This window comes from Cladophialophora bantiana (assembly GCF_000835475.1).
Source record: "Cladophialophora bantiana CBS 173.52 unplaced genomic scaffold supercont1.16, whole genome shotgun sequence".
Lineage (NCBI taxonomy): Eukaryota > Fungi > Ascomycota > Eurotiomycetes > Chaetothyriales > Herpotrichiellaceae > Cladophialophora > Cladophialophora bantiana.
In genome coordinates this window covers 624,457-639,893 of record NW_015971590.1, presented here as the reverse complement: position 1 = coordinate 639,893, position 15,437 = coordinate 624,457, and the positions used below count along the sequence as shown (strand labels likewise).

Genomic DNA, 15,437 nt, shown 5'->3' with positions numbered 1-15,437 from the left:
GAAAGCGTGGCTGATCGACACGACACGTTTGCCTGCCATGGCTTCAGCCAAACAGGGTCTTGGATACCACGTTATCTGTCAATCAGCTTGCCCGTCGAATCCGAGAACTTTAGGTCCAGGAGTTCAGCAGCCCGTTTCCAGGCATGCCACTACACACAGTGCAAGGGGCTCCGCTATTTGCAGGCCAGAAAAAGCACCACACCAGCAGTATTTCTTCGCACAAACACCTTTACTCCAAACATACATAGCGTCAAAACCATGCTGCAATTACCCTGTTGCTCAACCGCTCAAGCGACGACCCAATGGACCAGAACTGTAGATGTCCGAAACCCGCCAAAAAAAAAGGGTCTAGTGACAGAATGGTTGCTTTAGATCCGGCTCAATGGACCATACTTATGCTTTCTGGTGACACATCACATTTCGCCAACGTTGCACTGGTCTTCACTTGAAGACATTTCTTTAATCGATCGCTGGTCCGGTGCCAACACATTTTTCCAACCTGGTTACGCCTCGGTTCAGAACCTATTCTGTAATATCATAGAAGCTCTGGTCAATCAAGGTGCAAATGGGTCCTGTCATTTCTTGTGCGATCCCCAACCATCTCGGCTGTTGGGAGCCCCTTGTGCCCGCAGCGATCGCCGTCTGGACGCTAGACCCGGAGGATGGGCGGCGAATCGTTCGCGAGCCGAAAGCCTGTGCAGGGGGAGGTGATCTGCATTATTCGCAGCTCCAGTTTTCCTGGCAGTTTTTCTTTTTCTGTCAAGCCAAAAGCTTCGGAAATCGCTAACCAGCCTCGCTGGGTGCCAACCACGGTGCACCATGTCTGGAGCGCTTCCAAAATCGTGAAGCAGCCTCTCGGCGCCGAGCCAGGATTTCCTTCAAATACCACAGCCCTTTGGATAGCTGCGTGCTTTCCGGCTTTGCTGGTCTATCGATGGTGAAATAATGTCCGAGGCAAGACAGAATCCTGAGATTGGGCGCCCGCTGAACTGATGACCGGGTCCACTGGAGAGAGGACAAAAAAAGCCCGGGCCCTTTGTCAAGTACGCTGAGATCGCAGTATGACCTTCTCTTTTAGTGTAGACTGTCAAGTCTCCTTGCGACATCGCGATCGGTATATCAGGTATCGATTCAACAGGTGCGACGAATTACAATCATGTTGTTTTGCTGCCGGTCGAAACTCTGTTCCACCCACATGGGATAATCCGCACCTACCTAAATACGGAATGTTCAGCTGGGGATTGCATTTCCGCCGCGGCTGGTCACAAATTTGAACCCACAAACGCGTCTTCTCTCCACCACGGAATAGGTCTCGGTGACATGCAGGTGGCAGGAGAAGCTTTGATTGACCACACAGAGCAACGGTTCAATGGTCCTACAACAAGGAACTCCGAGATTCTTACGGCTCAGCTTTCCGAGGTTTACGGGCAAGGAATCCAGTGCCAGAAACACATTCGATAGCAATGGAAACGCGCCTGGATATGTGTTCTTAAGAGTTCTTTGGCGAAAGCCAGCTTTGGAAGGTTATCAGCCTACAAAAAATGCTCTCCAACGGAACAGTGTCGGGCGAGACAGCTGATCTCGCTTCTGCATCATCTGAAGCCGACACTCAGCAATTTAAACCTACACAAGTACCTGACCTAGCTGCCCGAACAGGTACCCGTGGGGTCCGGGTGGCCGCCGTGGTCAATCTGCGCCACACGGCGTTCTTTTCAGTTAAACTGTTTGCGATTACAGATCCACAGCAGGAATTCCCATTACCTGCGTATTGCTTCAAAGCCAGCTTAACAGGCGGATTCCACGCAAAAACAGTGCGTAGATGTGGCGGAACGCCAACAAGTTCATCACGTAAAAAGCACTAGGGCGTTGATGGCATTAAAGGACGGCGTACCCTGTACTTTCGTGATGACGGCAACCTTTTGGAGGGCTTGGGAGGGCCACCGGCGCAAGTCCTAACGCACGCCAGAGGGAAAAAGCTTGGTAGGCATCGGTGATGCTTGCTGAGAGAAGACTTGCGATAGGGTCTGGCGCCCATCAAGTGGGGGCTTCGTTGCTTTTGTTCAAGATAGGCTGCGACCACCGCGTCCCTCCAAGTCGCAGGTGGCTTGCCCAAGCTTGAGCCACCAGACAGCAGCCATGTCGTCCCTACGTCAAAATGTTGAGCCATGCCATGTCATGCATTCTGAGGCTTGTTTGCGGGGAGCAAACCTGATGGCTTCAAGATTGGTCTCACCAGGTCTAGAACGTGAGACGCTGGTCAATCAAACATGCATGAAAAAGGGCGTCAGGAGGGTAAGTCTTTACATGTCCACTACTGACCCTGCAATTATTCGCTCAGGAAGAAGCCGAGAAGGTGGCTGCCTTTCCCGAGATGATGTCGAGATATAGTGCCTAACAAGCAGCTCAAAGGCTCCATTGCAATCCGCCGAATAAGCCCTGAACCTGTGGACACTCATCATGGTTGTGCGCCGCTCTTAGACAGCAACCGATATGACATGAAATCATGAAATTCAGGACCGTCGCCACTGTGGACTATGTAAGCGGATAGACATCTCAAAGAACGAACGATCGAATCGTCTGGTCCGCTCTGGTAAGATGAGTCCAGAAATGGGCTGCTGTGGCCAACAACCCCATCTGCGGCGTTACCATTGTTATTACTCCAATCGAGAGGTTGACGGCCGCCTCCTTCCGAGGTCTTTTCTTTCGGTGACGGATCAAGGGTCCGATAGGACTGCTGAGCTCCAATAGCGAGAATGCTCTGTCCACTCATCACTGGCACCACAATCGGGGGCGCTGCCGGATGGAGGGTTGGGAGAAGTGCTCCTAAGCACGCAAATTGGAATACCGGGTATGCTATCTTTATGGTTGAACACGAAAAAGTGACACAGAGACGGCTCTCGAGGAAAGGCGAATCAGAAGAGTTCGCTCTCACAGTCAGCCTTCTGGATGGAGGACCGTCGCTAGAGAAAGGCAGGTTCTATTATTAATGCAGCCCTGAAGCTGTGTTTGCAATTCGTGCCACTGCAATGGGGTATGTAAACATATACTCGGTGACCTGGCCTGAGACTAACCCAAGATCAATCCTGCGGCCCCGATGACAACGGAGCCGGAGGATATTTCTGTCATGGGCATCGTGAACAAGGCTGAGCAAACTACCTATACGGAGTATTGGCGTTTGCTACAATCATAATGGTTTGAAGGACGTCGTGAAGAATTGCCTTTCATCCAGTTCAACCAGGGGGGTGGATAGGCTCTGCATGCCTGCCAGTAACGACCAGGGTGGGCGGTAGAAGCAGAGACGGAACAACCAGGACTGCAGGAGGAAGACGCGTACCAAGCAAGCACCCTCGTCAGCCAGAAATGGCTATTCGCCACCCCATCGTCGTTGGGGTCTGCCCAAGGTTGATTATTGCCAACTCGGCCGACATTATTGGCCTTGTGGTCGTGGCCCTTTTCGCTGCACTTGGACATGCTGATTTGCCCCAGTCTTTTCTACAAAGGGAAGCTAAGATGGTAGGTTCCAGCTGCTATTCTGAGTCGGTGTAGCTCTGAAGAAAGCGCTATTCATGCGCAGGCCGACAGAGCCAATGATGGTGCCCAACAACATGAGCAGACATGCCTCCCTTGCGTAAGCGACGCATCACGAAAATTCCACTTGTTCAATCGATATTTTAAAGTGCCTTGTTCGGGCAATTCAGTGATGGGAGTGGGCGGGAGTGGTGGTAAATGGGACGGCGTCCTTTTTGACCCCGAGATCGACGCTGTGAATAACCAGAACCAGGATCAACGCCGGGCCACACATGGCAGTTCGTGCTCACGGGTCGTATTGTAGGGAGGGACTAAGGCTGCTTCCGGTGTAGCGTCAAGAATGTGCAGAGGGCGGCGGGCAGCTCTCGCCACCAAGCGGAGACATTGGAGACGTTGGGGTGAAAGGTGAGCTCCTGAGGGAGGGAAGGAGAGAGGAGAGCGAGAGAGAAGAAGCGTCCAAGAGCAGAAAGATTCCAGGGATCCAGGATTGGGAAACGAACTGCGGGTTGGCTGTCACAACAACGCGCTCAGGCTAAGGTCAAGACATGCAGGAAGGACTCTCTCTCTCCCTCTCTCTCTCTCTTTTTGTCTCGCCCTTTTTCTTTTGGGTACTATTTTGCGTACGAAATGATAGACGCGTTCGAGGGCAGACCATGTGGATCTGGTGTTTATCCTTTAACCGCACGGAGATCGATTCGGCGATGGGCTCGGTGGCTCGGCAGTTCGGTGGCTTGATGACGAGGAAGTCAGAAGGTTCGATCTCTGTAATTTCGCGGCAGGATATGATTCGAGAGGGAAGACAGGAGGGCCTTTTGGAGGCTTTGGAGGCGTTGGAAGGTCTGTTGCAGATGTCGATTGAGGGGGGAGGAGCATGAACTGTGTGACCGGGGTAGGCCGCTGGTACAGATGCAAAGCTGTGTGTGTATTCGGTAAGTAGGTATGTATTGCGTGTTGCATACTCCGTATAACTTGTTGAGGTTGTGGCCAAAAGTCAAGGTTGCCTGCTGGGCTGCAGTCAGAACGACTAGCCGACTAGTGTGATGATCGCCGGAGCGCCGTTGATGACCTCTAACTTGTACTTAGGCGTTTCGAGTTCAAACTCTGTTGCGCTGTTCACTATTTGGGCCCGCAGGACCCTGGTCAGACTTAACAGCAGGCCCCAGCAGGGCCCCAGCAAGGGGCCAGGAGGGGCACTGTTGGAAATTACAGGGATTCCCACGAGACGCGAGAGGCCAGTGCGCCGCCTATTTCCCCCCCCCCCCCAAAGAACATCCGCCCTCCCCCAACTTTATTCGGGGAGCAGAAAAGACAGTACTGGGTAGTACTTGGTAGGCAGGGTTAATTGAATTACCCGCATCGTATCCAACCGCCGTTAGGTAGATCCAAATACTCGCTACTGACAAACAGGTAACTACAAGTGTGTGAACATAGGTAATATGGAGAGGCGTGCACTCGTATCTCTTGTCTTCTATATGGCAAGCGCTCTCTGTAAATGCCTTCAGCTGGAGGGGATCCTGTCAGACCGTACAGAGTAGTCTATGATCTGTCGTCTGTTTGGTCCATGTTGTCTATTTTTTTTTCCCCCGTGTTCCGTCCCCCATTACTTGGTTGTTATTAATACTCACTAAATCATGCCAGATTGAAATGCTTTTTCTTGGTGGTGGTGAGCATCTCCTCCTTCCCGGACACGAGTAATCATTCGCTTCCAGCCAGTCCACCTTCTCGAAGAACCTGAACTGCACACCTTGACCTTGGCCATCCGCCATCTCACCATTGTAATCCCGACGGTGCTTGTGTGTTTGCATGTTCCCCTGGACTGACTGGTCTTTTGGTGGTATTCCTTGCTCTATCTTCCTACCTGGGACCCTGGCCCAGCCCTGTACTAGTATTGCCGCTTCATCATCCCTACCTACAACTTCTTTCGACCCCCTCCTCGTCCTCGTCCTCTTTCCCTTCTCTCTCACCCCACCTAGCGACCCATCTCTTGCGGCCCTTGATGCGACAAGCGCTCGCCTCTCGAAGCCTCATTCCTCGAACAGCCCCTCCAGCTCCAAACTCCTGCTTCCCCCTCTCCTTCCTTCTCTTAGCAGCGCCCTACGGAGTACTTCCGATCTCCCTCAATCGAACACCCGAGACGAACTCCAAACCCTGACGTCGGCCAGCCGGTCAATCTTGAACTCGTCACCCCCCTTCTCACTTTCCCTCGCTACTTGCTACAAACAACCTGGGCTCCCCGCCGCGCCATGGCGCCCGCCCAGAGCAAAAAACACGCCGTCGCTTCGGAGAAATCAACTGGGCCTGGCCCTGCCAATTTGAACCTCAATGCTGCCAATCTGGGTAATACGCAACTGCATCAATCCCCAGCGCACGTACACTACCCTCACCATCAGCAAGCGCACCAGTTAGCGACTACGCGCAACGCCTACAAGAATAGCTCTCGTCATTCTCACGCTCAGCAACAGCAACAGCAACAACAACAACAACAACAACAACAACAACCACCTCACCATCCCCTCTCACAGGCTGTCACACCAGCAAAAGCCCCCGATCCAGCAGCGCCTGGTCCAGGCCCAGTCTCTGGCTCTGGCGTCGCATTTGCTCACATTCATGGCCCTGGAGAAGCTAAACCACATGTAAGTTACCTCTCTTATTCATTGTCAATCTTTTGAGGTCATTTTAGCGCTTCTCCATCGCCTTTCTGTCTGTCCTCTTGTCCAGCGCAGTCCCGCGTTTTTGGCTTGCTCCATGTCAATCACCTGTCATGAGAAGGCACATCCTGGTCTGACCGTTGAAGCCTCTTTTGGCCCGAAGCCGGTCCTCCAATGTGCGGTTAACGACCTACAATCTCTGCTTCCTTGGCTGCGACCCTGGCCCCTGGTCGTCTGGCACATCCCAACCCCGGTCATCCTTTCCTCCTGTCTCTACCTAGGCCGGTAGGTAGGTATTTTGCAGCCCTGGCTTGCATCTGCCCAGCCAGGATCCTACCCCGACTGGCTTGATCTCAGTCGGGTCCTGTCTGGCCCTCGGGCAGCTATGATTAGCCCGCTTGTGGCCCCGCCTCCCTCTGTGACCGGCTCTTCAAGCACCAAAAGTGCCAGAAGCCACTCCAGGCTCAGCCAGTCGACGCTTGGACCCGGGCTCTCCAATCCACCTGTCCAATGCTCCTCCCGGATCCTCCAGTGACCGCTCCAGACTCCACTCTTAGCAGAACTCAAGGACCCAAGGACCAAGCTCTCCCGGTTCCAACCCTGGCTGGTTCCCAAGTCGCCTGCGCAGTGCCTTTACTTACTCTAAGCTCCCGCGCCATCGATCCACTTGATTTGCACGCTACAAGTTTCGAAAGCACAAATCCACACCATCCAGTCCGCTCTCCCATCCGCCTTTTACAACCGCCCTTGCCCCTCGGCTTCTTTTGCATCATTCCATCTTTTTTACTCTCGCCAAAACTTGTTCTTTATCAATTCCCCCTTGGACCTTGCACCGCCACGTCTGACCTTCAGACTTCTACGTTTGCCGTTTCCGACTGTCAAAACAACACCCACTCCATACATGTCCTGGTTGCTCTATTACATAGCAACAACCTATTCCCTCCACCCCAGTCCTTCCACCATCCAATATCCAGCCATCTAAGCTTCGACTACCTGGGCTCCTTCAACGGTGACAATCTCAGTACATGGTATGCTGGTTTCCGAGGAGCCCCCCCTGCCCTTCCTGTCCACAACCCCTGGTCATTGCCCTATCCGTTATCACATGCGCGCCTTAACCCCTCCCACACTATCCATTCATCGTTTCGAATCTCCATTACATCCACACCCTGGACATACCTCGACAGCTTCTATCCAGTCTTAAAGCTTTGCCTGTTCGCCGCATGCTATCCTGGTTCTATCTCGTTGCGTGACGGACCCCTCTGTCCTCTCGCTCAATATTCCCCTGGCACCTTGGCCCTTGCCCCTGCCCTACCTTGCTACTTCTACAGGTACGAACAAGTGTATCAAATTGCCAGTGATTCCGTGTGCTCGGTGGCGCGTGTCTCTATTTTTTTCAAACTCTCTTTGTTCGCAAACTCAGGATCCTCGCTTCCTTACCGAAGAGATATTCAGGATCTATTGAGGTCCCCTGGCTCTCCACCATGAGCCGGGGGGTTGAGGGTCATCCCAATCACGAACCCTCCCCCCTGGTCTTGATCAAGCCAAAATTCGTTGCTTTGGACCGGGCTCTGACTGTTGTCCGAACATCTTTGTTCTGGCCTCTGTCCGAAGGGCCCTTTTGTTTCCTACTCAACGATTGACGCGAGTCTGTTCTGTTGTGCTTTATTCTTATTCTCACGACCTCGCGCTGACATATGGATCCTCCATGCAGCATCGCACAACACAGCCCTACCCAACCGTTGCACCGTTGCATCACATCCCGCAACAATCGCAAACGAGAACGTTGAGCGGTAGTCAAAGCGCCCAGCAACCCTATCCGTCGCCGAACGTATACACTCCTCAACCCAGTCTCCAGTCGCCTTTTCTCAACAGCCAGGCGCAATTCCAGGCGCAACCCGCCGCTACTGACCCACCAAACTTTTATCCTCCTACTCAAAGCCCGCGAAGCCAGCATAGCGCTGCTGGAGCCTATTATCCTTCAGGTGAGTCAGGAGCGGGGGCGGCATCGCTGTAGCCTTCTTCGGTGAGCTGATCCAAGTTCAGAGAAATCCGATTCTATGGCAGCAACCGCGACCATGCAGAGGCCTTACCCTCCGATATATCACACTCCGCAGTCGAACTCACCGGCTTCCGTAACCTCGCCTCAAACTCACGATCCGGCGCGGCCCATGTATGCTCAACCAGGCTCTCAATTGAGCCAGCCGCTCTATGGCTATCAGTATGGAATGAATTCGGTACATCAGCCTACCTACGGACAACATCATGCCGCTTCTCAGCAACACCAGATCAACTCTCAGTCGATGCTACCATATCAATCTACAAATCCGCAAATCGCTCAACCCCAGGTTGCATCACACCATCCAGCCATTTCCAGCAGCCCAAGATTGAAGTCAGAGCCGAGTCAACATTATCAACAAACGCCACAGGCGCGACCGGGAATGCTTCAGCAACAGCAACAACATCCGACCCCAGGTCCTCAGCCCTCACCTCTGCCACAGCAACAACAGCAGCAGCCCGCTCTCCCGCAACAGCAACAACAGCAACCCACACTCCACCACCACCAGCAACAGCAACAAGCACAACAGCAGCAACAACAACAACAACCACCGCCATCACAACAAATGCCGCCAAATTTGCAGCCAAACTCCAACGCCGCCCCCGGACCTATCCCTGCCACGACACCTTTGAAGATACGGCAAGATGGGAACGGGGTGCAGTGGATAGCTTTCGAATACTCTAGAGACCGGGTCAAAATGGAGTATACTATCAGGTGTGACGTCGAATCGGTGGACCCGGCTACTTTGCCGCAAGAATTCAAATCGGAAAATTGTGTCTACCCGCGAGCCTGCGTGCCAAAAGAACAGTACAAAGGAAACCGCTTGAACTATGAGACAGACTGCAACAACGTGGGTTGGGCATTGGCAGAGCTGAATCCGTGCCTTCGAGGTAAGCGGGGATTGATTCAGAGGGCAGTAGACAGCTGGAGAAACAGCAACCAAGATCCACGATTGCGAAGTCGTCGCGTCAGGCGACAAGCCAAGATGAACAGGTCGAAATTGACACCTTCGACCATGGGCAAGGCGCCCGGATCGGGTGGTCCCGTGTCGACAGGGCTTCCCGGTCCAAACTCAATGGCGGCCCCCCCCACTAGGCCACCCGGTACTCTATCCAGCACACAGGCTCAGCTCCTTCATCATGCCCAGGATGTGTCTCCTACGGGGCATGAGAATGTCGGAGGTATGCAAACCTTTTCACCATGGCTCTGGCACCACTCCAGACTTGACGCCAATTACAGCCTTCAGCTAACGTTCTAACAGCCCCTACTTATAATCCCGCCCAACAAGCTTACCGACAAAATTCCGTAACTCCGCAGATGACGAGTCCGAATGACTTGCGCCAAAGTCATGTTTTTACGGGCTATCCAAGCTACCCGGCGTCGTTAGCTCCTTCTATGGGACCATCCATGGCTCCATCAATGCAGGCAGGTCTACACCATCTTGGACGGCCTGGAGGAACAGCTGCCATGACTTCGAAAGAACAAGAGGAGAGGAATGAGGAAGACAATGCCTTGTTCGGAGAGCTGCCTGAAGGCAAGCGGCGAAAGTTCATCCTGGTCGAGGATACGCAGAAGAATGCCCGCGTACGAGTCAAAGTGACTCTGGATCAAATTGAGATGAGTGAGATCCCGGACTCTTACCGCAAGCAGAACTCCGTCTTTCCCCGAGCATACTTCCCGGTCCAGATGCAAACTGGTCCCGAGACGACTCCAGGTGCCCGTTTCGTTGAAGAAGGGGATGAGGTTGATAGTGGGGTGCCGACAATTGGGAAAACATCTGTCTCTATTCTGGCCACGGATGGAGAAGCTGAGGTGTCTGTGCCCCTAATTTCTAGAAGCAAACGAGGTCGAGAGCAGAAGATCAATGAACTGGGGTATCGCATGGCTTGGGGACAGGGCCGAGTGTTTTCGGGCAGGCCAATCTTCCTCGCTCGAGCGCGTGAGTGTTTCGCAGGCTGATATGTCTCTGGAATATTGACATTTGCACAGTCGACGCTTATCGCAGCAAGCAACGAAGTGCACTCATCAACGCTGGTTCCGACCCATCAAATATCCCCGCTCACCTCGAAACTCGACCGGGCAAGAGAAAGTGGCTCGAAAGAACAAGAACTGCCGCGGCGCAAGCACCAACACCGCCAGGCGCAGCTTCGGACTGAATGATTGGCTGACTCGGCGAAGCAATCCCGCACATTATTGTTTTGCGCCATCCATCGACACCTCCGAGTACAGTTTCGAACTTGTACATTATTCCGACTTCCCCGAGCGATGCGCTGTATGATCACGCTGCCGCACGAGACAGAAAAGTCAGATCCATGAGTTTTATACCCAATCCGTTCAAAATCTATATGAAATAGTCGTCTTTTCTTCTATTTGGTGGGCTATGCGTCGCCATTCGACTTACGATCTTTTTTGTTTGGAGAAGAGTACAGCACGATTTAGGTCTTTTGCACATTACTGTGAAGATCCGTACCAGGGGAGGAAGAGTGGGATATTTCTCATTTTCCGTGCCTATTGGGTCCTAGGACCCCAGCGTACGAGAACCCGTGGTTTGGGAAGGGAAAAGGAGCATGTTGTGGATACCCTTGTTGCGATTTTCTATATCCTTGCGAGTCTGTTATGGGTCACCAGTGGAGGTTGAATTCCGTGTTTCTTTCATTGCAAAGGTTCCTTTCGATCAGGCGAGGGCTTCGACACCAAGTGTACAGTCTGTCGCTACGCCCCTTCTAGTTTCATCATTTTCCGCTGCATTTCGGGAGGGATTCGCGACATGACAGCTTGAGATGGGGCTGGGACTGGAACTGAAAAACGGAAGGGGGAAGAGATTCTCAGAGACGGCCTTTTCACAGTTTTTCCGCCATCCTATTGGCCGCGCAGCGACAGGCGGACGAAGATGCGGACGACGACTGGCCATCAAACAGAAGGACCCTTTTTTTCTTCCAATTCACACACAGCCAGCAGAAGTTGGCAATGGAATTTGGGAGGTGAGAGCAGCCTTTGTTGCTTGGATGCATTCATGATGCTTTTTTTTCTTCCCTGTTGTTTTGAATAGTTTATATTCATCTGGGCGGATTTTTTGATTTTTGAGCATCTTCCCCCGGCATGGCCGCGATGGAGGGAAACTTGGGGATAAGAATGGCAACAGGGATTGGGATGGGAATGGGAATCGGGAATCAGGAACCGGGAGGGTGAACAGCGAAGGGGATGTACTGGGGGCTCATCAAACTGGATGGGATGGAACGGGCAAAGCGATGCAATGCAACGGCAAGGGAAGGGAAAGGGAAAGGAATAGGACCCGAGTAGTCCAAACAAACAGGAGGAGGAAATTCCGTTAATCACGGATCTTTTTTTGGTGGGAAAACTTGAATAGTACAGTATGTTGGGAAGGGGGGGGGGGGGGGATCAGGATCAGAATCCGCGAGACAATGAAATTATTACTTTTTGTGTTCCGGATCGAGCTCGTTTTGGAAGTTGTTTCATTTTGACTTTTTGCCTTTCTCCGACTCATAGCCCACAAGCTGGATTATCCTTATGTACCCCCGTACGGAGTATCATCAACCCTTTTCCTCTTCCTTTCCGTTTTCCTTTTCCCCCTTAGCATCCATTTGCATTCGCATTTGCGATCATAGTCTCAAGGGATGTATCGCTTCGTGATGTCGCAACCGATCCGGTCTGAACACACCTCTTGCGCCGGACTGGCACAACGCGACGTGGAATCACATCTACCATTGACGTGTAGAATATTCTACACCACCATCCTTGAGCGGCCCCCCTGATGTTTATATACAGTACTATGTCACTATTCCGGTACTTTCCATAACGACACCCTATATGTTCATATACAGCACTATCCCACTGTTCCTGAACTTTCCATGAACCCTGCCAGTGATGTACATACCATCTTTTGCCCAGGACTTTTCCTTGGATCCAAAGTCATGACTTTCTTCAACCTCGTATACTGTCCGCATATTCAAATATTGTCCTTAAACCTTGTCCTTGCCAGGGAGTACCCCAATACCAGCGTGTTTTCCCAGCACGATTGTGCGTAACAATGCCGCTTCAGACCACAGACAGGGAGACATCCTCTCCATGCAATGCCAAAATCGCTGCAAGGTGGACATCATGTAATAAACTTTGTCCAACTCAGGTCAGGAAACAAGCCAACTTGCAGATCGAGTTAGCCAATCTCGATTCCCAAAATCCATACACGTGCCCAGTCCCTATTCGATTCATGATCCAACAGTCTTCCCGTCACAATCAGGGATCTTCAGGCCAGGCTTCAAATTCCTGCCTGGGTCCATGAGACCCCATTTATCTTCCCACTGTTGGGTGGCGGTATTATAAATGACTTTCCAGGGTTCGTCGAATGCCTCAAACCTATCGTTCCAATGTCAGTATGCTCCAAGCACCAACACTTCAAAGGATGAGACTTACCAAAAATACTCTGTACCATTTGTCAATGCTTGACATACCCAATTGTCCATAAAGGTGTTCATGCCATCAACACCGGCAACGGATCCACTCTGCCCGGCGGCGCAAGACCCGTCAGTGCCGCCACAGTCCTCTCCACCTCCGCTGGGCCAACCGGTCTCACTGATCAATTGCATGACGTTTGACATTCCTTCAGTCAAGGCCACGTCGTGGGTTTGCCAAAAGGTCCACGTCCAACTAGCGGCGACCTCTGCCGTAACACCGGCGAAAAAGGGGTGGATATTTGACATCACGTAATCCACGGCTTGGACAAGTTGGGCATTCCAGTTGTCCCCGAGATCGGACGTTGCGATGGGGAGATCATAGCCGAGAGACTTGAACTTGGTCCTAACACCGTCCAGAATGGTGATCAGTTCCTGCTCTGACTGTGCTTTGTCCTCACCAGCACGGTAGAGGGCTTCATTGCCAACAATGACACCCTTGAATACTGAATGGTCCTTTGTTTCCGCCAGGATCTTGTACATCTGATCCAATTGACGATCCGTGGTTGTTTGGTTGGTGTCAATCCAGACGCCCATCCAGAGCTTCATGTCGGTGAGTTCAAGGCGGTCAATGGCGTGGAGCACCATCTCGGTCTGATTGCAGTCAGTGCCATAGAGTCGAACGACATTGGTGAGCTGTGACAAGACGGCCATGTCGCGCGTGACGTTGTTCTGCGACGGAGGGTAAGTGAAGCATAGCGGATATTGTGTACCCCAGGGAGTATAGTCCATGCCGGGGAAGACTTTGTGGAGGTCTGGGTTGTTCATGAGAGCCTTAATCTCTGCCGAATTCTTGTCAAGATCTCCGTTCGCCTCCGTGTCTGAGGCCGCATTGTTAGTGTCGCCGCTGGACGAGCCCGAGCCGGAATTGTCTGAGTTTTTTGAACTTAGGACACCACCGAGGATACCGGCAACAATGGCGACGACAATAACAAGGCCAATGCCGACGCCCACCCACAACTTCATTTTTCTTTTCCCTCTAGTCTGCTCTGCTAACCATTCACTCTTCTCTGGTTTTGGCGCTGTACTCACTGCATCGTATGTCCCGCTAGGAGTGTGGTTCTTTGATTTGCGGCCGAAGAGCCCTCCTAGGAAGCCAGCAGTACCTGCAGCTGCTGCAGTGGCAGCGGTAGTCTTTCCAATGCCTCTTTGCTGGCCAGCCGGTGGCACACCGTCGTCACCATCGTCAAGGATATTGTTGGGGTTGATACTGGCTTGATGCATGAAGCTGTCGGGATGACTTGACTGGTAGGGAAGATCGTGGTAGCTCGGGGAGGACAGTGGTTGGTTGGAGTTGGGATGATAGTCTTCCAAGGGGATATTTCTGCCGGAGTAGCTAGATGATCTGGGCCCCGGAGAGGGAGAAGGAGTAATGGTGCCAGGGGTGGCAGCGCCATGAGCAAGAGCGAACGTCGAGCCGTATGAGTTTCGCTCGGGCAGCCGGGAGGGCCGTGGTTGTTGGTATGGAGAATAGGATTGAGGAAACGAGTGAGCAGCCTCAATCCCACTTTCGTAAGGATGTCGATCGGCGACACCTGATGCGTCCGAGTTGAGTCCCCCTCCTGCTTCCCTACTGCCCAAATTGTCCATGCCTGCGGTCACGCCCAAGTTGGGCCAGTAGGGTTGGGGAGAATCGTCTCTAGAGAGTCGGTTTGGACTCGATCTGTGTGGTGGGGGAGGAGGAGGGCCTAGGTCGTCAAAGTCAGTTGGCGCTGGCCGTCTTGAAAGCGCCCTGGGAGGCGAGATGTCGCTGAGGAGATGGGTGTCGGGCGGGACGGGACGTCGTTGGGGGGATGTGGGAGGAGAGCGTTGTTGGTTACGGCCAGGAGAGGTAGAGGCGTATCTAGGAGGAGGAGAGACAAATTCTCTGGGTGGAGTCTCATGATATGGCTGTTGCTGGTAGGGTTGGTAAGACAGACGCGGCTGTTCCTGTGCCTGGGTCTGAGGGAGCCGTCCGTGCGGGTTCAGAGTGTTGTCATCTTGGGGCTCGAAGGAGAAGTTCCTTCCGCCGCTCGACATTCTCGATTATTGCAGCGGCTTCCCGAGACCCAAGAAAAAGAGGACCTCCGCGTATGGGTGAAAGGGGAAGCTGTAGTCCGTACTTCTGTATGGGAACCAATTCAGCGCCCAATTGACCGCCGAACATGAACGACGGAGGGGTATGTCTGGTGGAGAAGCGGTTCTGAATCGGACACAGATGGAATTTTGAAGCAGCGATGGAATGCACCGAGTTGTTGAAGTCAGACTGAGCCTTGAGGATGGGCGCAGCAGTCTCCCTTCGTTCGTGTTTCTCTGCAGTAGTGGTGGTATTTCTGGTAGCACCAGCAGGTAGAGGGGGGGCCAAGGGCGCAGCCAAACAGAATAGGCGAGCTGAGACAGACAGTAATAGCGTCAGCCGGAGTGCGAACAATTCGAAAGCAGTCAGGAGCCGGACTTCAATGCATCAAAAGGGTGAAGCCGATACCAGTGCAGAAGAGAGACATAGGAATGAAGACGGTGAAGCTGGCCATTGCAATCGAAACACATTTCCATTCGGCTACGAGGTACTTCGTCGTCACTTGGTTGAAGTGACTGCGGACTAATATTACCGTCTGTGGACACGGCGAGACGGCATGGCACCGGTTGCCTTGTCAACCTTGTGAACCGCCCGCCCTCAGCCTCACTAGCGACAAGCGCAGTTCCTGCTCCAATCAAGATAGCAGCCTTGTTTGACCCCAGACTCCGTACCGACTCTTT

The 15,437-nt window shown here is 52.7% G+C and overlaps 3 protein-coding genes across 3 annotated transcripts; 2 read left to right on the top strand and 1 right to left on the bottom strand.

The window, feature by feature from the left end:
* Positions 1–5,771: 5,771 nt before the first annotated feature.
* On the top strand, positions 5,772–6,293 carry Z519_09822 (uncharacterized protein; the record flags this gene model as incomplete). Its single annotated transcript, XM_016767543.1, has 2 exons — positions 5,772–6,161; positions 6,252–6,293. The coding sequence occupies 2 exons, from the start codon at positions 5,772–5,774 to the stop codon at positions 6,291–6,293; spliced, it is 432 nt and encodes a 143-aa protein (XP_016616335.1).
* Positions 6,294–8,251: 1,958 nt separating this feature from the next.
* Positions 8,252–10,388, top strand: Z519_09821 (uncharacterized protein; the record flags this gene model as incomplete). The annotated part of the gene is made up of 3 exons (XM_016767542.1): positions 8,252–9,413; positions 9,494–10,171; positions 10,222–10,388. 3 exons carry the CDS (start codon positions 8,252–8,254, stop codon positions 10,386–10,388), a joined length of 2,007 nt encoding a protein of 668 aa, XP_016616334.1.
* Positions 10,389–12,458: 2,070 nt separating this feature from the next.
* Z519_09820 (uncharacterized protein) lies at positions 12,459–14,720 on the bottom strand (the record flags this gene model as incomplete). The annotated part of the gene is made up of 2 exons (XM_016767541.1): positions 12,459–12,606; positions 12,664–14,720. 2 exons carry the CDS (start codon positions 14,718–14,720, stop codon positions 12,459–12,461), a joined length of 2,205 nt encoding a protein of 734 aa, XP_016616333.1.
* Positions 14,721–15,437: the final 717 nt, after the last annotated feature.